The sequence below is a fragment of the Varroa jacobsoni genome, unplaced genomic scaffold, assembly GCF_002532875.2.
Source record: "Varroa jacobsoni isolate VJ856 unplaced genomic scaffold, vjacob_1.0 scaffold_962, whole genome shotgun sequence".
Taxonomy (NCBI): Eukaryota; Metazoa; Arthropoda; class Arachnida; order Mesostigmata; family Varroidae; genus Varroa; species Varroa jacobsoni.
The window spans coordinates 51,471-72,138 of NW_019213864.1; the positions used below are offsets into that span (position 1 = coordinate 51,471).

The 20,668-nt window shown below is 41.5% G+C and overlaps 1 protein-coding gene, 1 long non-coding RNA gene and 1 pseudogene across 8 annotated transcripts in view; 1 reads left to right on the forward strand and 2 right to left on the reverse strand.

Annotated features, from left to right (window-relative positions):
- The first annotated feature begins 4,935 nt into the window (after window positions 1–4,935).
- On the forward strand, window positions 4,936–15,791 carry LOC111265358 (uncharacterized). 5 transcript variants are annotated; one of them, XR_002683415.2, is made up of 5 exons: window positions 4,936–5,510; window positions 5,647–5,863; window positions 9,293–9,406; window positions 10,671–10,716; window positions 12,146–12,492. It is a non-coding gene; the product is annotated as an uncharacterized LOC111265358 (long non-coding RNA). The 5 variants fall into 5 exon arrangements; XR_002683416.2 differs by having other exon boundaries at window positions 4,937–5,510; window positions 5,696–5,863; XR_002683417.2 differs by lacking the exons at window positions 4,936–5,510; window positions 12,146–12,492 and adding an exon at window positions 15,701–15,791 and having other exon boundaries at window positions 5,517–5,863.
- On the reverse strand, window positions 6,796–8,387 carry LOC111265356 (cytosolic non-specific dipeptidase pseudogene; annotated as a pseudogene).
- The window catches only part of LOC111265355 (fat-like cadherin-related tumor suppressor homolog), a 107,754-nt gene continuing 98,210 nt past the window's right edge, over window positions 11,125–20,668 (reverse strand). For all 3 annotated transcript variants that reach the window (XM_022841952.2, XM_086970463.1, XM_022841953.2), the window contains 4 exons: window positions 20,173–20,539; window positions 16,506–19,832; window positions 15,647–15,976; window positions 11,125–15,427 (listed from right to left, as the gene is read on the reverse strand). In XM_022841952.2, coding sequence (XP_022697687.1) covers window positions 14,580–15,427; window positions 15,647–15,976; window positions 16,506–19,832; window positions 20,173–20,539 — 4,872 coding nt within the window. In that variant the 3' untranslated portion in view covers window positions 11,125–14,579. The remainder of the gene's footprint in view (window positions 15,428–15,646; window positions 15,977–16,505; window positions 19,833–20,172; window positions 20,540–20,668) is intronic.

Sequence of the window (20,668 nt, forward strand, 5' to 3'; positions counted from 1 at the left end):
CTGTGACTAGCAGTGAAGAAGGCGCATTTGTATAAAAGTCATATTGTAAATACATTGTCTGGATAGCGGGGCGGACGTTAAGCTAAACCAGGTGGCATCTCTAGAGGCGACTGCGACATTTGTCGGTAGCCGTCTGGTCACCCATCGTGTGATTTCCGCTAATTGTAGTGTATCGTTCTCACGTTAATTAGTTGGTTAAAGCTGTGACACACGTACATACTGTATGTCCGTGCTATGCGTGTGTTACTGTAATAATTTAAATAGCCCTTGTAGAAAAGTACGTTGTAACTCCATGAATATTGTCCTGAATTTTGACGTAGCTCAAGACAATTTGTGATTAAATGAAACATGCAAGCGATACATTGTTGCAAAGTTGCATAAATGAAAATATTAGTGTAACTTTAGATTAAATGAAGACCTGTATAGCAGTTATTTGATATATCATAAAGCGGACGTCTAAAACATTACTCTGAACTCGTCACTGAGGTCTATCTTTTGAACGCCGATAGAAATTTCTTAGATTATAGAATAGTTTACTAGGGATAGCTTTTACTCTGTAAAGTCACACACACACATACACATGAGAAAATAGTGCTTTTTTGAAGCTTAAACATTTGACAGGTTTGTATGTACGGTGGTCATAGTCATACCACAGTAGTATGATTGTTATTGTAACTAACCTACCACGTAAAATCATTATATCTACACATTTTGGCAATGGACTTCGTGAAGTGCTTCTGTGAGTCCAACACTTCTATCGTATCAAATTTTGCTATTTGTAGGCCTAACAGGTTCTTTTTAATAACAGTGAACATTTATCTGTCTGTGGCATATCGTCTGATTTTTCGCATAGAGAAGGCAGGCTTTTATTGCCTCATCGACACTATAAGGCGGTTTGCCTTGCATAGCTGTCTTGTATTTTTTTCAGTGGTTCGGTAACTGGACCATTATATCGGCGCTGTATATATTATTAAAGGTTCCACATATACACACACACACTTTTGAATAATCTAGCGTATAAATTTATATCGGCTCGGTTTCTTGAACAGCTACCTTTTGGCATCTTGGCTAAATAAAGCCAGAGCTGCTGGTCCTGTGTCCGCTTATAAATACAAGTGTTATTAATGGGAGAAGCCACACTTTATGCCAAAGCAGCGAGAAATCCTCAAATTACATCAGGCACATACGTATTTGAGGCTAATCCCGTAGTGAATTCCCTAAGCTGCAAATAGAACTATAGTGTATTCAGATCTGGAGGTAAAGACCCCCAATGGCACATAATTCGAGTTTGCATGGCTAAAACGTAGGTATACATTTCGCGATACGCGGTTTCCGATTGATATTAGCCGACTCTATTAAAGATTCTTCCAAAGCGTCTTGTTAAAGCGGACAATCTGCTTGTCACCTTCCTTACCACCGACGTAAATCGCCTCCATGCATAAAGACAGAAGCATTACGTATGGCATAATTTATATGCAAAGCGTACGTTAGGGGATCTTGGATGTTCGAAAGGCAGTCGGAGATAGCCTAGGTTGAGACGGATCTATTTCAGCAAACTGATACCGACGCCGTCAAGGGCCACAAGAAGCTATTTCTTTATTTAGTTACGCCTGTCGTGTACCATGTCGCTGGCTGAGTTTGAACCAGTGACCTTTGGCTTTTTTCGGGTAAAGGTTACGGTGGCCGATTAAAGTTAGGCAATGGCAGTGCATAGTTATTGCTACCATGTATTTATACCATTCCGACTTTATCAGCCAAAGAAGTATTTTGGTGAAAAAACGCTTAGGTCTCTGGTTTCAGCTCTGATAATGACACAATAAAACACTCACGCAAGTTGTTGTATCCGTATCGCGGTTGCAATAAAGCGCCTGTGTGTATTTGCATCCCCAGACGAATTGTCATTGACATTCATAACGTTCCAATTTACATGATATTTATATAATTTTTATAACTGTTTAATAATATATTTGAAATTATCCTAATTAATGTACTTTGAATGCAGTGCATTAGATATACAGTATACGAGTAGACTATATATGTACATCGCACACACACGAAATTGCTTTTAGAATAGCTCGATATTTCCTTCAAGTTTATGGTTGTTATTGAAAGCCTTGCGGATTCATGTATTTACTAATCGAATCTCGAACGAATTTCCAGCCCTGCTTTTGCTATCGGCAGCAGTTTGAAGTGCGTTCGCGGAGGTTTGGTTCTTTATTAGAGGTCATAAACGTCGCATTGTAGTATGTAGCTCGTCGGAATGGGTCGCAAATGTCGAAAGCCGGAATTTCAAAGAAATTTATTCAGGAGTAGATTCTTTCGCTGCCGGATCTATGCGGCCCGGGATCTGACGTAACATTGCCAGACGTATTCATTCATATGATATTGTAAAATCCTATTTTCGTTATATTTCCACAAAATTGTCTAGACACCTCTTTTCGAACTAGAAGTGTTTAGTTGTATAAAAAGACGCTTTTGGACGCCTGAATAGAAGACTACCCAATCAATGTAGAGGTCTAGTTGACCAGGCAATGCATTTCGGTTATCCTGTTTATGAAACAGCAAATTGAGCACGTACATATAACAGTAAAATGGGGTTACTTCATAGAATATGCTACTATCGTTTTTGGAGCAAAATCTCGCAATAAAAGCTTGTCTAACCTTACATTTTTTTTTGCGTCTAAACTCATACATTTGCGGTCATCGTGCAAGAGGATCCATTTTACTGCACGATAACTTTCAAGTAATGAAAACATTTCGCAACCAAAAGTCACCAGAACAGAATTTGAACAAATTTATATTTACTAAGCGCAACTATCCTCCGCGTTCTATAAGCGTACTGGTCGGAGCTTGGTTTCGATTGAATATATATATGTTCTTCTATCGCATCGTTTGGACTTCCATGTAACGAAACCTCTTCTACTCGTGGCATCCTTTAAAGGCCTACTATACAGATGCGAAGAAAAACGCCGCCTCGCAATCACTCATATACATCCGCACACATATATACATTTATCCATCCATACAATTACGGGTAAGAACGACTCGAACATTTATTCAAATGCATGTTGCACCAGCCCAGCTTACTAATATAACGTGCCATGAAAACTTAACACCAATGAAACATACACGGTGCCTCATTTCGTTTGCTCGGGCTGTCGGACGCCCTTCTGTCCAGACCGCCACCCTACAACCTCAACAACGTAATCTAGTTCCTTCTCCTAGTTGCTTTTGTGACTGCGCCTATGGGTCGCGTCCACTTCTTACGAAGCGTCTGTATAAATAGATCACAAAAAATCGCTCATGATAACAACACTAATAATTAACGTTCGTACTAACAAATTATAATGACAATCGCTATTCTTAGTTATGGCATCCAAAAGCCGAAGCATCAATGTCAATGAAACATCAACAGACAGTTGGCAGGCAAACGTACGTCCGCCAACACAGACCTGATGGCTCTGCCGCCTTCTGACGATATTGTGACGCCACACCGTTCGACTCCCATACCGCCGTATTACGACTGCCTCTGAGCCGAAATCTGATCACGCGTGATAGTTATTGAAGTTTATTAATGAGTTAAACGCACGCGAAGCATATATTCATCGACAATTACAATGAGAAAAAGGGTAAATGCAGGGATACACGACAACAACATCACAGCGTTGGCAAATACCAAGTTATTTGTCAATAGGCCAGCCAATGCCCACTATTGTTATTATTAGAAGTAGTATTATTACTACCATATTTATATGGTATATATATACCATATATATATTTACCATATATATAAATATATCTGTATATTGAAATCCCTTATGATCCAGGCCATCTAGGTGGTGCGCGGGCGATTGTTGTAATAACATTATGACAATATCCCTGCACCGTCTAGCAATTCGGCTGGCATGTAGCTGGATACCAAAAAAAATGCACGACATCGATAGAAGTCATTGGCATAGCATTTCTAATATGCACTGCTGCAGAAAATCATGATTTTAAGCTATTCGTCTCCTATAATCAAGAGGCCAATTTATCAAGGCGGGATGCATATGGAGCGCAAAGGGGAAATTGCGCGATGGAACTATTTCACGGTATTGTAGCAGAACTTGGATTTCCCCGTTAATTTTTTTTCTATTACTAAGACAACTTTTCACTAGCGCATTACGCTATCAACATTACAAACAGAGAGCATCTTGCAAAAGCGAGAAAAACAGAGTGATATTTACGACAATAACATAATCGCAAAGACGGCCGGTGATTTTACCTTATCGGCAGGAAACACGACAGGCCTATGGATAATTGAATACAAGAATGTGTGACGATAAAGGAATCTGAAAGCCAATAGAGGCTGGGGGCTCAGTGTCGACCCCAATAGCCGGTCACATAGGATACGGGTACAGGTAGAAAGAGCGTCATCAACGATCGGCGACAAGAAAGGACAACAAAAAAGTCGTCAGATAGGACAACCGAATGCTCCACTTAGGTCTGTTCGATCAGGGACGTACATGTCGTACTACTGTGGCTATCTAATAAAGGCGGCGATATATTTGCTCGCTGTCTGCGGATGCTTCGTAGGCGGTTCCGTCGATAGCTCAATTAAGATAAATGCCATTAAACAATATTTTCACTCATCACTTGTTCGCGTATTAATTACCGACCTTTATCGTTGTACAAATGAAAAGTAAAATTATGTTAAGGACGCCAGATGATGATGGCGGTAGTCGTGTAAGACAGGAAGGGGCCTCCTTGTCTAAATGATAGATGCTCAGAGGCGATTTTATACTACGATCTACCGAAAACGGCACCGAACCTTTTACATATAATAGTTTTTTGCAGCCATAGCCGAACAAAAGCCACGAGTATGAACATCGGTAATTTTATAGTCATTCCTCAAAATTGAAATACTATCACATGTATTTCTTTTACCTTTCTTTTAATATAGTCAGCTATTTTCATTATCAAGCTATTGTTGCTGCGCACAGGTTACCGGTTTTTATTATTGAGATCGACAGAGGAATCAAATATATCACCAAAGGTTATTTTCTTTCACGCATAGATCACACCGTTTCGGCTCAATTCCAGCTGTTTCAGCGGCATGTTTATCTACACGCCAGTCTAGTCAGATCAATTTTCAGGAACGAACGATTGTTAAATTTATATATATATATATATTCAGATATGGAAAACTATATCCGTACACAACAATCAATTAGATCCGATGGTTAACAGTTGCTTTAGCTGGACTGCTCTGAATAAAATGTCAGCAGCGGCCAGTTTAGCCTTGTTTATGTACATAAAAGTATATGGAGAGAGAAAGAAAGAGAGAGAGGTATATGGAGAACGAGAGATCCAGTACCCGATGGAACACAGAAAGTGGCTGCATTTGGAAAAATACTATAAATGATACTCCCGCGACTGCGTTCGATCGTTACGTGAAACTGATACGTCATACAATAATCCGTTGTGAAGAACGGCGCCCTTATGAATTACAGCCGCCGCGCTAGTACAATGTAAAACCTATTACTGCTTTTATTGCATCGCGTGATATTGTTATTGTTGTTACTGCCGCTACTGTGTGAACATTGTGTGTGTAAATTTTGTAGTGTTGATATGTGGCGCTGTTTTTTTCCTATTCCTTTGTTGCAGATACGTATTTATTGTTTACTATTGATAGATGTTTGTGTTATACTTCAAGTGATCCATTCATTGATGAGTGGTGACCCGTGTTGTTGTCAGGATCGACTTGCGCTGTCCTATCCAACCATCTCGTTGCATCCTTGCCAACGATGTTAGAGGACCGTTGACGATCAGACGGGCAGTGAAACTGAGCAATGCGATTTCGACATCACCGCCAAATCCATTCGTAAGCTCCTTTAAAAGATACAATTAGCTGTTTGGGCTTGTCTGGATTTGTGTAACACATCTTCGACGCTATAGATAATTAACCGATTCGGGGCCCTGTGTTGTTTTCTATCGTACCTACTAATTTCTCATATAGTGTCGCATGTTTCTAACGAGCCAATACTACTGGTTGTTTCCAAACGGCTATCGCTTTCCGTGTAATTGCGGTATTCGGCATGGCCGTGTTGTGATTTCAACGTAATCCTCAATCCGCTTCATTTCTACCTGTATCTGTCAATCGTGTGATCTGCTGCTTGGAGGAGATCTAAAACTTCGTCCTGCCGTGAACGGCAACCCATTGAGCTACTTCCACACAGCACAAGTCTACAACCAGGATTTTTTTCTAGGAAAGCAGAAAAGCTTACGTACTTATCAATCGTGCAATAAACAATCAAAAAATGAACAAAAAATATCAAATTTGCATATGCTAAACGGCAGCTTTTCCAGTGATTGTGTAATCTCGACGCAGGGCAGCTCGTATTGTCTTCTAAACTAATGAATACAACACGAAGGTGCACAGAGAGGCTTACCTGCACACAGAGGTCGAATTGCCGAAGTACTCAATTAAAAGTGAGTTCGTTCAGCGTTATAGACTCGCGTAACGTGGTCGGCGTAATTTGGCCAAGTTTTAAATGTGTGCTAGCCTCAAGCAAATCAATGTCCATTTGAATACGTGGAAAATTTTGCTCGCTTAAATCAGTCCAATAGCAAACAAATGAGGTTAGTCGTGGTACTGAAAACGTATGAACTCTGCTTTCAAAGGTGATTACTTTTAGTGTGGGAATTGCGTAGTTAAGCTACGACAAGGAGCGGATACCTTGCCATCAGTTAATCAACAAGGCCGCCAATATTTTCCGTCCGTGTGTTTTCAATTTTCCCGCAAGATCAATGAAATTAGAAAGCCATTATTTTTAATGGAACATCTAGCTTGCAACCACTATGCCTAGAATCACTATTCGATTCAGTCAACGACGGCGCCGATATAGGTGGCACAATTACTGTGCGACTTCATGAAGGTACGCAGCCAAAACCTTCGTGCCTTGAATGAAGTTTCTTTTCGAAATCTTTTCCTTTTGGGAATGGGCTCCATCATCACCCTGACCAATAGGTAGCAGTATGACACTCTTGCCGATAATTTCTTTAATTCTTAAAATAATAGGGATAGTACCACCTTCACAAGTAAGATCCGGTGCGCTTCCATATACCCTCGTAGTGGCACGAACTCCAGCCTGGAAGTATGGATGGCTCGGGCTCACTAACCACGAACGTTCTTTAAGCATATTTGTAACAACAAGTTTGTTGGGTGATCCACGCTTCTTCCACAATTCATTTAAATAGTCAATCACAAGTTTTTCGATTTTTTCGGGGTCTTGATTGGGAACAAGACGGATAGAGAATTTGCCGATAACCTTTCTTGGAATAACGGTCTTATTCCCTGAACCATAAAACGCACCTTCAATTCCGTGAAGCGATAGTGAAGGATAGCGCCATCTTGCTTGCAGACATTCAGTCTTTTTTCCAGCATGGACAAGTTTAGCACAACCAATACTTTTCTGGTAGGCGTCCAAATCAAACTCAATTTCATTGTAGAGTTTTTCTTCGTCGGGAGTTACAGGAGCGACGTCGTCCATAATACCAGGAATAAGAATCTTATTGTTAACGTCAGTTAATTGAGACAATAGCCAAATTAAGTCATTCATTGCCTCGTAAACTGTCCCCCCAAAGACGCCGGAATGCAAATCTTTCTCGGCACACTCAACCTTTACATTGAAGTATGTCAGTCCCCTAAATCCATAGGTGATGCACGGCTTCTTCGTCCCTAACCAATAACTATCAGAGATGCAAACAATATCCACACTCCTGAAAAATTCAGTGTTCTTCATTTCTGCGAGAAGATCGGCGAGACCTTTCGATCCCGATTCTTCCATCCCTTCAAAAAGAAACTTTAGGTTTACTGGCAGGGAAGTCTTCGTATTTTGGTATGCTTCGAGAGCATTAAGCCACCCCATAGCCGGGCCCTTGTCATCAGTGGCCCCACGTCCATAAAGGTTTCCGTTTTTTTCTGTCAACACAAAAGGGTCAGTTTCCCAGCCGTCATTTCTTAGGGCTGGCTGAACGTCTAGATGTCCGTAAACCAGAACAGTTTTCTTCGCCGGATCATTGCCCAAAGAACCCAATAAAACGGGAGGTAAAGGAACTTTAGACTTATCGGGAAAGGCTTCTTCACCAATTTCTTTCAATTCGCACTCGACTCCGTATATTTCTAACTTTGCTTTCATCCATCTCATTATTTTGATAACGTCTGGACGAAATTCACGCCATGCTGAAATTGATTTGATTGCCACTATCTCAGCTAAGCGGTCAACGTATTTCTCTTGGTGCTCATCCACATAACTCAATACAGCATCGATTCCAACGGCCGCCATCGTTAATCTCGTCACTTCGTTCATGCCTCGCGATGATGGAAACTTACATCGATTATCAACGATCAAAACATGTAAAATAAACATCGTTCAAATCATGTTGAAACAAACGCGGTTATGTTGCAGTAAAGGCAATGCCCTTAATGAATTACCCCTTATTATAATTCATAGTGATTCGTCCTGTTGTTATTATCTTTCAATGCTACTATCTTTTATCGCTATATGCCCCGATATTTTCCCGTTGATCAATGTTTTTCATAGTTATATTAATGGTACTACAGGCAAATTCCGGGCCCGATTTTCGCCTTACGCGTGACAATTTAGTTAATAGTGGAGCTCACAATTCATAAGTATGCACGTACACTTCACTTAAATAAATAAGTTTTTTTATTGTTTCAACACACTGAATGCGCGACGAATAGTTGTAATAAAGCGATATTTACTATGAGTTTTTTTTTTATTGACTATTACACTAAATAAAATTTGTTTAACAGGCTACAGTTTTTTCAATAGCAGTATTTTCTTCATTCTGTTCGGTAACGTTGGCTCTCTAACAAACAGTAAAGCTCGTTATAAGAGTACTGTAAGATAAAACACGCGGATATTATGCTGCTGTTATAAATGGGCATTTGACCCTTCGCATTGTGTCGTATTTTGGACACTTCAGAACTTTTATTCCTTCGATGTAATACCATTTCAAATTTTTTTTTATTCTTAGAGTGCGTTTTGTCATTAGCTAGACCTATCGGTAGGAAAACGTTTGCTAGCTTTTGTTCGGCTGTGTAAGATCCCATAACGTCTCTTAGGGCAAACAAGTGTGTGAATCTTTTTTAGTTATTTACGTCTCTTTGACAGCGAATCTCTGCAGTTTAGCATGAGCCTGCTGATCTTCAAAACATACTGTTCTGTTAGAAAGCTGTTGGAAAACTTACCAATGAGCTTCTTGGATGTACCTGACTTTGTTTCAGGACCATGGAAGAGACCCTTGATGGTATAAAGGAAAGTAAAAGCTGTTTCGACGTTAAGCATCTACCTGAGTTTCTACCGTAGTCAAGTCTTTGACACCCGACATCTTCGTGGAGGTAAAAATTAGCGTTTTGATTATTTTTTTGTTGTTCGGATGTAATCGCGGCCATATTATCTATAACGCCTGAAATAAGAATCTTCTTACGTCCATTAGTTATGCCAGTATCCCCATCAGGTCAGTCTCCGGCTAGACGCGTGGATGGAAGTCCTTTTCAGCCCACCGCTAAAATGGCTAAACCAAAAGCTTCTATCTCTCCATATGACGAAATGCATATAACGTCGATTTTTCCTAAAGAAATCACTGTTTTCCATCGAATGGAGACTTTCTAGACCCATGAAGCCATCCTGTTCTCTGCTTTTAAAGATAAATTCAGGGGCGTTTCTGATCTACTGTATGCCGGAACTGGAGCCCTGTTATTTGTGGTGCTTATATAACAAAAATTCCCATTCTTCTCCATTAAGACAAAGGAATCAGTTTTGCAGTCATCGTCCTGTGAAGCAGACTGAACGTCAAGAGGTTTGTGTGTTAGAACTGGCTTCCTGGAAACATCGTCATCCAGAGTTCTAAGTTGCATATGCGCCAAAAAAGTTCTCGATCCGTTTGACTCAGTTTCATGCCCAACATATTAAAATGTATATGGTCCCATATCTCTTTAGTCTGGGTTTCGTTCACTTGACACTTTTAATGATATCAAGATGGTCTATATGCCAGAGAGACACTATCTCAGTGGCCAAAACCTTGATGATGCGTTCGATGCACTCTTCTTGATGGTCATCTATAGCATAGATTTCGAGAGCTTTCAACCTGAATGTTTGTTTTGTTGTATAGACTTTAGGTTAGCCTAAAAAATATTTATTTCCGATGAAAGTCAGTAGTAAATTTTGATAGTTCATAACAGGGTTTACCATAGTCTAAAAGACAGGTATCGATACTCAATTTAATACCGTCTGCGGGGTTGGCTGAGACCTAATTTTGCACAAGAAGAGCATAGAAAAGGGCTAATAACGAAAGCCCCCTTAGCTTCAAAATTCAGATTCAGCCGCTGATTTTCTTTGTAAATAAGTGGTGTCTTTAGAAGAATCGAATTAATGGGATTTGTGCCGTAAATGCGTAGCTATCGAGGTACGATTTTTCGAAGTTTAGTTAAAATTGACAGAAGTTCAACTTTACTTGAATGTTTTTGAAACGGTGGGTTATGCACAAAGATACCCAGTTTAAAAGTTATAAGTAGTGTCATATTGATGCGTAGTTTGTATAGAAACAATGATTACATACTTAAGGTCATAAAGCGCAATCATAAAATTTGTTCCCGTTTTCAGCAAAGGATCAAGGGTTCTCACCGGTTGACAGTGCACATTCTCTATGGTAAGTCGTCACACAAAGTCCAATATACTTAATCGATTTTTCTACTATGCTTATTTGGTGCCAAACGCCATTTTAAATCAATCTACCAATATACTAGTTTATACTAATCAACCTACAATATACCAGTTTCAAAATTGCTTAATTTTTTCGCAGATTTTAAGATTATTAACTTAGCAATTGCGCATTTGTAACCCTAATTGCGCTGCCAGAAATCTCAGCTAGGAAACAGTAATGTTTAAATTGGTATACGTTAATTTAATTTGAATGTGTAGCGTTAATTTACTGAGCTGTAATGGATATAATTCAATGGATGTAATATAATGGATATAATACAAATACTAAGTACTTTTTAAAATTAGTATAAAATACTGGGGAGGGGGGTCAAAATGCCACCAAATAAAAACACGCTTTGTACTTCAAATAAACGGTAGTACTTTATTTACACATTGTTTTCTACGTGATTTTCGTCGTTCTATGATTATTTCTTTCATTTCGTTCGCTTTATTTTCGTTACGTTATAATAATATTTTAAGCAAAGTACAACATCAACATTGTTCATTTCCTGAACACAAAAAGTCGAAGTTTGCCGGCCCCCTGTCGACTTCGTAACCATCATCGGTTACACGGATCCTCTGTTGATTTTCGTTCTTCAGTAATCGTCAATACCTGTCGTCCATACTTCAATTTGATTTATTAATATCGTTATTTCTGTATCAATATTAGTATTATATTTAAATTACACATTTACTCATCATTATGAATCAGTGTTCTTTTTTTGCTCATTCTGTCATTTATGTCCACTCGTAGAATGTGCTCTACTACGTTTTTTTTTACCTCAAACCATTGTTTTTGGGTGTATATTTCTTTCGTATAAGTGTTATTATCATTTATTTTTTATTATTTTTATTAGCTGTTATGTAATTACTCTTCATTGCTATTCAGTTTATTTACAAAAGTATTTATACAAGTTATTTACACACACTCTTTTCTATCTTTCTACCGTTTTGTTTCTCTACGTAACACACACAATTGCGTCCCTACTCACGCCGCCTTCGTCTCATATCATTTCCGCTACTATTATAATTTGCTTAGATTACCGTAATCGTTAGCTTTTATATTAGCTGTGATTTTGCCTATTACTCGTGTCTTTATAATTGTTTTTGCCATACTGATCTCGTTAACGGTGCTTTTGCTTGTGTTCACGACGTTTTGGTTGAGTTCTGCCACAAAAATGAAGATTTATAAGTATATACAGTGTTAGATTAATAATAATAACAACTGTTGTTTATGAAAGATGTTCTAAAGGTAGGCGTCCGCGCGTCAATTTTCCATAAATTCAAGTTGGGTGAAAAACGGTAGGGATCGCTGATAGCAGTTGGATTTTGGCATTATATTTGATAAATTAGGTGTTGCCTTTGTTTTTCGTTAGCGCCGCGGCGACGAGATGATCATTCTCCATTTACCGTTTCGTTTCCGTGCTGAAAGTTTTCGTCCCATTGTAAAACAACGACGCGACTATGATTATAGTGGAGATAACAGGCACCGCCATAGGGCTACGGTGTTCTGCTTGATCATGGCATCTCACTGTTGTCAGCCCGCGGATTGATCACGAGCAGCAAACGGACCACCATGATATGATACAATGCAATAGAATATTGAAAGTAGTCATACTGTAAATGAGATTGAGAAGTTTGATTTGTACAGAAAAGAGACTAAGTATTCGTGACAGATATATCTACGTAATAAATAAATCTTGATAATACTATATAAGACGCTTAGGGAAAATTGTAGTGATTATATCTAAAGAAAAAAAAAAAAGAAAGAAAGCACAAATATAAAATAACGAATAAATTAAAATACTAATTCAACTGAAAAAAAAAATTAATCTCAACTGCGGTAACACAATCGAGTGACCTACGCCGATATACTGGTCCGTTTAGTTAATCACTTACTATAATAACGTTCGAAAGATGCGTGTATCTCAGAAAAATCATGGTTTGCTCTGAGTGTTAATATTTTATCTAACGTCTGGTTGATCGATCGGTAACAACTTGTATTGCAAATCGAAATGGATTTACAGGAAAGCCTTTTACCTACATCTAGCGTCTAAGCTTTCGCCGGTTGTCACTTATAGTTTTCCTGGTACTCTTTTCCCAAGACGTTTTTCTTCATTCGACCTTCCTGTCTATATTGCTATCATAATAATTATTATTGTTATTACGGCTACTATTATATCCTCTGTACTGGGTGAACAGCGTTTACATTTTTTGTTTTTGTTTAGAAATAGAAATCTGTACAGAAATCATCGCTTGCACACTTTGGCTTGTCTCTACCTGCATCGACCTATTAGGTCGTTCAATCTAACAATCAATAACACATTGCCCAATCACAATGTGCCGCCCCTTCAATCGATCAAGCTTCAATTGTGAGGGATCGAAACCCGTCGTTCATTTTATAGAATATTAACACTAGTCATCATACTGTGTGAGATATTATCACCATTCGTTACCTTTTTTCTTTTCGTATTCTTACACGAATTTCTTAGCAATCACTTAAGCTCTCGAGACTGTGATCAATCAGTAATTTCAATGTCTGATTAATCAGCACAAAGTCAGTTATTAATCGTTCAGCCGATGTCGTCAAGCGCTTAATAATCGATCTTACTTAGTCTGATTGAGTCAATCAGCTTTTCAATCTATTCCGCTCGTAATCAATCAATCATCAGTCATTCTTGCTTGCCCTCATTCCCGCTGGTCTCCTCTTAGCGACTAAGGTAGTTGGAGGTGCGCTCAAATTTTGTTCCTGTATATGAATCTGTATCAGCCGGTATTTCGCTCTCTTCCTTCATCATTCCATTTTGTGCAGTTGTTCATATGGCGTAACGCATACCGTGTACAGTGTGCTGTTACCCAAGTGATTAAGGGATATTGAGTCCGTACTACTTTAGGGCATCATTATGTCGTAACAGACAATTGTGTTAGTTCTAATTGTTGATCTACCTCTCTGTCGGTCCGCGCTGTCTCAAACATATTTCTTTCTAAATATTCACACTTTACCATCGTCATCTTCATTGCCCTCGTTAGTGTCATGAGTTTCCTATGTGACTTAATACAAAAAGCGCATATCATACTGTCCAACAATTATACAGTCTTCGAATTCGCTTCTATCTGCCTCTCGCAGTTTTCTCGTGTGTCTACTTATTGTGCTTGATTTCGCTTTACAGCGAGAAGAAACACAAACGGGTCGGACCAGAACGTTCTAAGCTGCATGAATGTAATAGGGCTGGGTATCTTTGTCAGGCACAAAATAATAAGCGGTAAGCCTAACGCAGGACGATCACTAATGAGAAGGTAGGACGAATTGCTCGGCACAGGGGATATTGTTTAGACTGCTCAACAAATTGGGATAGATCACGCGTATCGGGTGCTGCTGGATAGGGTAAGCTTTTGCGAGACATAAAAGGGGAAGGGGTGTCAACCCGCATGCGCGGTCAACGAAAATCTGTCGGTTTGCCTAGCCGGGGTGCATTAGTGTATCATTCTTGTCTGATACAGGGAAATTGAAGTCTCGCCTATCCCAAATTATACTGAATAGCGAGACAGGGCTAAGAAAAACTGGACCGGCAGCGCCGGTGCCAATTGCGCACCTGCCTATATACCTACGATGTGTTACCCGCAAAGTAACCGGAGCAGGAACAGCATAACACAGAGGTAGAAATGGTGGCAGATTATAGCAGGCCGTTCTTGGAAGCCATGCGAATTACTGTGTATTTTTCTTTTTAATGGCTCTACGTACCTGTAACGAGGCTCACTTCCTTATTATCTTGTATACTACCCTCCTTTCTTTGTCCTTCTATATATATATCACACATTGACCCTTCGCACGACGGTGTTATCTGTGTTGTCATCGCTCGTTGAGCTCCCGTCGCTTGCAGTCGATGACGGCTGACCGAGTGCACCCACATTGGGGGTGAGACTTGTAGTATGCTGGGTATGATTGAGCACAAAGCCTTTACCGCCAGTATGCGGAAAACCGTACGAAACGAATTCGCCGTCAAGTGTCGAATTGACAGACGTGTCGCGCGACAGCGCGTGCGAGGGCAAATAATCATTCAGGCCGCGGTTGTACAGTACGCTCTGATCCTCGAAGCCCAGCTGGACTGGGCTCGACGTGGTAAAACTAAGATCGCTTAAACCTGTAGGTGGAGGCGGGGTGATAGGGGGCAAAAGGGCGGTGAGGTTCGAGTGGGAGTTAGACTCTGTCGAGCTCAGAAGACTATTGACCTCGTCATTTATGGCTGGCACATGCTCGGGAATATTAGACGTGAGCGCGTGCTGCTCGGCCGTGAGGTCACTGTAATCCCAGCTGTAGCTCGCCAAATCGTCGTAGCGAAGGCCCGGCTGGCTTGCAGCGTTAGGGAGAGTGCAGTTCTTGATCTTGTCCTCGGAGTACATTTGCTCCTTGTCAATGTATTGTGGATTGAGATCAGTGCGGGGCATTCGCAGAATCGATTGCGGTGTGGTGGGCACTACTACCATACTCTGACAGAGTGCTATATCAGCGTGTGTATGTCGCGGTGAGCCCAGTGTTGACGACTGGACATTTAGTGGTTGAGCGACGGGCTGTTTGTCGAGGTTGTTCATCATCGATCCGCCATCTAGTTTCTTGCCCGCAATATCCAGAAGCAGATCGGCCATCTGGCATTGTTCAGCTAGAAAATAAAAGCGACCAGAAATGCACGTATGCGTGTGCACTTACGTTAGAAGGCTATGTAAAATAGGCATCACTCTGTACTATGACATATATAAGTTTGCCCTCTTTGTGTTTCTTCGCGGTGCGACTACTATGTGCGGCAATCTTGCATTGAACAATAATAAGTATTTTTTGTTTCTATTTGCAGTGGCACGATATTGGTCTCTTCGTAACCTACCTGTTGTTGCCTGCTGTTGACGCTTGCTTTTCTTTTGTTTGTGCTTCTTATTAGTTGAAGTTAGACCATACTCAAGAGCATCGCCGGTGGAACCATGTAGCATAACATGACTTTGTAAATGCGAATGCATTCGCCGATGCTTCTTGAATTGGAAGCGAAAGAAGCACACTGTGGAAAGGGCCAGAAGGAAGACCAATGAAACTACGGATACGATGCCGACCAGCTCTTCGACCGTGGTATTTAGTCGGCTAGAGATGATGAGCGGAGGCTGGAGGTGCTCACTGCAAAATGGTCCGGTCACGTTCGGAGGACATACACACTCAAAACCACCTACAATCCAAAAACCAATCAGTATAGAGTAAATATCATTACGTGCATATCCACTGTTAAAGTACACGACCATAGATCTTGCACGACAAACGTCGAAAGTGTACGCGTTAATATTTTGTTTCCTTCAATTCTGAAGCCTCTTAACACCAGGACAGCTTCGCCATCGGCATCTTGGCCATCGTGTGGGAAGCGTAACTCTGCAGGGGATGAGATATTGAAAATTCAAATCATTTCAAAATGTCTGTTAAATATATAATCTGGGTTCAAGACCGAGACCACATATTGATGGGTAAAATGCTTTACTTGATATACCACTAAAGTTGGGGGCTACTGTGTTACCTAAAGACGTCTGCTGCATTACTAAATAGCTCGTGTTTTTATTTTCGATATACGTTTGCAGTACATAAAGGGATAAACAAAAATTATAGGCAAATCTATTACAAATAATGATATTTATCTACGTGTGGTCTCTCACTGATTATTATTAATCTGAAATCTATTTCCGAAGCGATCTATAATATGTACATACCAAGTAAGTTGATACAGGTGGCCCCTTGGGCACAGATATGGTGCAAGCACTCGTCGATGTCATACTGACAGCGATTGCCCCGGTAACCAATAGGACAGCGGCACGTGAAATCCGTTTCTCCTTCTTCGCAGACGCCCTTGTTCTGACACGGATTCGGATTGCAGTACTGACCGTACTCGCATCGTTTGCCACTAAGCTGTGGTGGACACTCGCACTGGAAGTCATTGTTTCGGCCATCGAAGACGTTTGAACATAATGTACTAAACGAGCACGGGTTCGAGGCACACGGATCGGTGTCGACCTCGCAGTGGCTGCCCTTAAAGCGGGGCTCAATACACACGCAAGTGTAATTGGCTGAATGTAGGCCTGACAGACACGTGCCACCATTATGGCAGGGCTGCGTGCCGCATGCCCCTGGATTTGGTAGAGGATCCTTGCACTTGAATTGAACGTTAACGAACCTCTTTAGATGGGCGACGTTCGATGAGCCAGTCATGTGCAGAGGTAATGAAACGGAATTCACTTTAATATCATCCATACAGCCAAAGAAACCACGCCTCATTTCGTCGCGTGCCGCGCCGACTAAAGCGGCACCGATAAAGAGCTGGTTCCTTTTGTCAAGGTTCAGTATGTCGTGGCTGCCTGGTGAGACGCCGCTAGCTTCCCATTTGCGGTCCACGGACACGCGAGCAAAATTGCCGCGCCGCTCTAATATGATGTGATGCCAGCGGCCATCCGTAATTGTTTTGTGCGAAACCCTTACAAGACCTTCGCCGGATCCACAATCGAAGCGGAACTGTACTTTGCCATTGTGCACTTCTAGAACGGCATAGTCCCTCTGACCAGCGGCGTAAAGGATAACACCAGATTGTTGAAAGGTACGAACGCGTCCGCTAAACATAAGTCTCTTGTCGATGCCGTGATTAAGTTCGTAGTGGGCATACGATCGTTCATCAAAGTTGAGCGGATGGCGCTCGATGTAGCATGTGTCTATATTGGATTCAGCGCAGGTTTCGTTGCATAGTGGACCTCCGGTGTTTTCTGGACACTGACATGTGTATCCGGTAGCTTGCAACGTGCTCGGGATGCAGATCTTTGGTGATGCGCATGGATGTTTCGAGCACTCGTTAACAGGTGTTTCACATTTGGGCCCACCAAAGCCTGGTTGGCAGATGCACTCTAGAGTTGGATAGTGACGCGGCGATACAAAGCTTAGTCGGTCCGTGGTAATACTTTGGAGATCAGTTCTATCCAGTTCAACGGTGTCGGAGCATTCACCATTTGCACACATTTCGGGTCTGCAGCGATTCTGCGAAATGTAAATAATCTTCCTGTCGATTTCTTTATCCATTTGTGATTGGTTCTCGCGGAGTTTTTGAGTGACGAACGAGGCTTTATAGTATTGTTGATTCTTATGCAGAGCAAATAATAAGTCAAGATTTTCTCTTTGCGATGAACGTTTGCCGACTGATCGTTTCTCGATAGTGTTGGATCCATTGACAGCTATGCTGGGCTGGATACTCATGATATGAACGTTCTGCTTCTTCAAACCGAACATGATTTTCAGTCCATTTTGAAAACCCTTTTGATAAGTGAGAAGGAAGTCTTCAGGGGTAACATCCGCAAGGGTCACGATGACAGCGTTAGATAGCGCTTCTTCGGTTATCAGGGACACTTCAACAAATGCCTGCGCTTCGGTCGTAAATTTGGCGTCACTGACACTCAAGTTGACGATGTAAGAGCCCACGTCCAGACCATTTTGGGCAGACAGCGTTCCCTCCTCGCTGTCGATGTAAAATAGAGAGTTCTCTTTATCGACCAGTTCGTATATCAACTTGTCATAGGGATCGGAGTCACTGGCATGAAGTTTTCCGATTACCCCTCCGGGGAAGTCGTCCAGGTAGGAAGTGACGTGAATGTGAAGATCGTCCACATCTGGAGGGAATTTGCTCTCTTCAATGACCTTGACGTGGACACTGGTCTTTGAGCTTAGTGACGGTGTTCCGGAGTCGCTGACCTGAATCAGTAGATTGTATTCGGCACGTCGTTCGGTGTTAAGAGCTTCTGCCGTGTAGATGGCCATGTTCCGAACAACAAAGTCCAAGTTGGAGTTTCCATTAAGGATGGTGAGTGTGAAAGGTCCGGCGTTGGCGGGCGTATCGCGGTCCGTAACCTGAATTTCGATCACTTTCTGATCACGTTTACCCTCTTGTATTATCGCCGAATAGTTTCCACCTTTCACGAACTGAGGGGCATTATCGTTAATATCCGAAAGTGCCACAGAAACCTCAACTGTCTCGTTGAGTTCGGATTCGCCACCATCGCGTGCCATGACCACAAAATAGTAGTCGGATTGTAGTTCGCGATCAAGCGCATTGCGCAACACGATTACGCCAGTCCGAGGGTCAATGTTGAACTCTCTGTATTCGCTTGCGTTCACAATTTCGTACGACAGTTTACCGTTGACTCCACTATCGCTGTCTGTGGCTTGTATCTGCAAGATCTTCTCCCCAACCTTCGTGTCTTCACGGATAACAGAGTTGTAACGGATCTTGTCGAATGTTGGCTTATTATCATTGAAATCGATGATGGTGACGTTAAGCAGGCTAGTGGAGCTGAGCGTCGGAGTTCCACCGTCTTTGGCCACCACTGTCAACATGTATTGTGCCTGAGTCTCGTAGTCAAGTGCACGCATTACGGAAACGATACCAGATTCTTGGTCGATATCGAATTGTTCCGCGTTCTCCAAGCTATAGCTGATTTCAGCATTGATGCCAATATCTCGGCTAAATGCTTTGACCTGCACGACGCGTGTACCGTGCGGTGCCATTTCGCTTATATTCGCATGGTATATCTTTTGCGTGAATTCGGGCGGGTTGTCGTTAACATCAAGGACGACGACGTTGACCTGCACCGCGGAAGTCATCTGCGGATGTCCGTGGTCAGCGGCCTCAACGATCAGACGGTAGATGTCGACCGTCTCCCGATCGAGTGCTTTCATCAGCTGGATGATACCAGTGTTTGCTTGTATCTCAAAATGTCCGCCAGCGTTGTCAAGAAGCGTGTACGATACTTTGCGATTAATGCCAATATCGCGATCTACAGCGTAGATCTTCATAACCACTGTGGCTATTTCAGCATCTTCCGAAATCGAAACAGTATAATTATCCTTAGTGAACTGCGGTGCGCAGTCATTTACGTCGCTGACCATGATGTGCACGCTGGACGTGCACGACCACTCCATGTGTTGGCTGTCTTGCACGTGCGCTGTAAGACTATATGACGACTGGGTCTCACGATCGAGGGCCCTATTGACGCGTAATTCACCTGGGAATCATCGGAACGCGTTAATTAGGTCTTTACTGAGAAAAAAAACAATACGGAGATTGGCACCTATTACATCAATAAACCATGAACTAAACTTTCTAACGAGTACAAATGTCGTGTTAAGCATTTGAAAAATCCGTTAGCGTATTGAAATATCATATAAAAACAATATTAATGTTTGTATAGTACGCAATCGAGGCGCTATATGTGAATGTATAAACTTCGGGCTATTGACAAAGCATCAAATCGACCGACTAGACGATACCTGCAATAAACAAGGATGCCAATACTCTTGGACAGGAAGTTGCGTTTCATCCAATTACTACTTAGGGTAACCAACCTGTGCTAGCATTTATGTGAAACTGTTCATGGCCTTTGCCACGCAAAGAGTATCGTAGTATGGCATTTCGTCCTATGTCAGAGTCACGTGCAACGACAGTAAGTATAAGCGCTCCGGGGGCAACGTCCTCTCGAACTTGTTCAATATACGCAGACTGAAGACAGACCGGCCCATTATCGTTGGCGTCTTGAAGACGAATATTGATCTTCGTTTTTGCGATGTAGATGCCATCACTGGCCGTTACCTCAAGTATATAGTGTTCTTGACTTTCTCGGTCAAGCTTTTGTCGTACGAACAAAACTCCGTGGTCGGACAGGCCGAAGTGGTTCCGGTCATTTCCAGATGTCAAATAGAAATACATCGTTTGCTGTAAACAAAAGTTGGCCTATTGTGAGAATAGACACTGAAAAGGAGAGTGGCAAAGGGCATAACTTCAAACAATAATAGCATAGGTTCTTTATGGTAAGCTTCGTGCTCATTACCTTTTTCATTTATT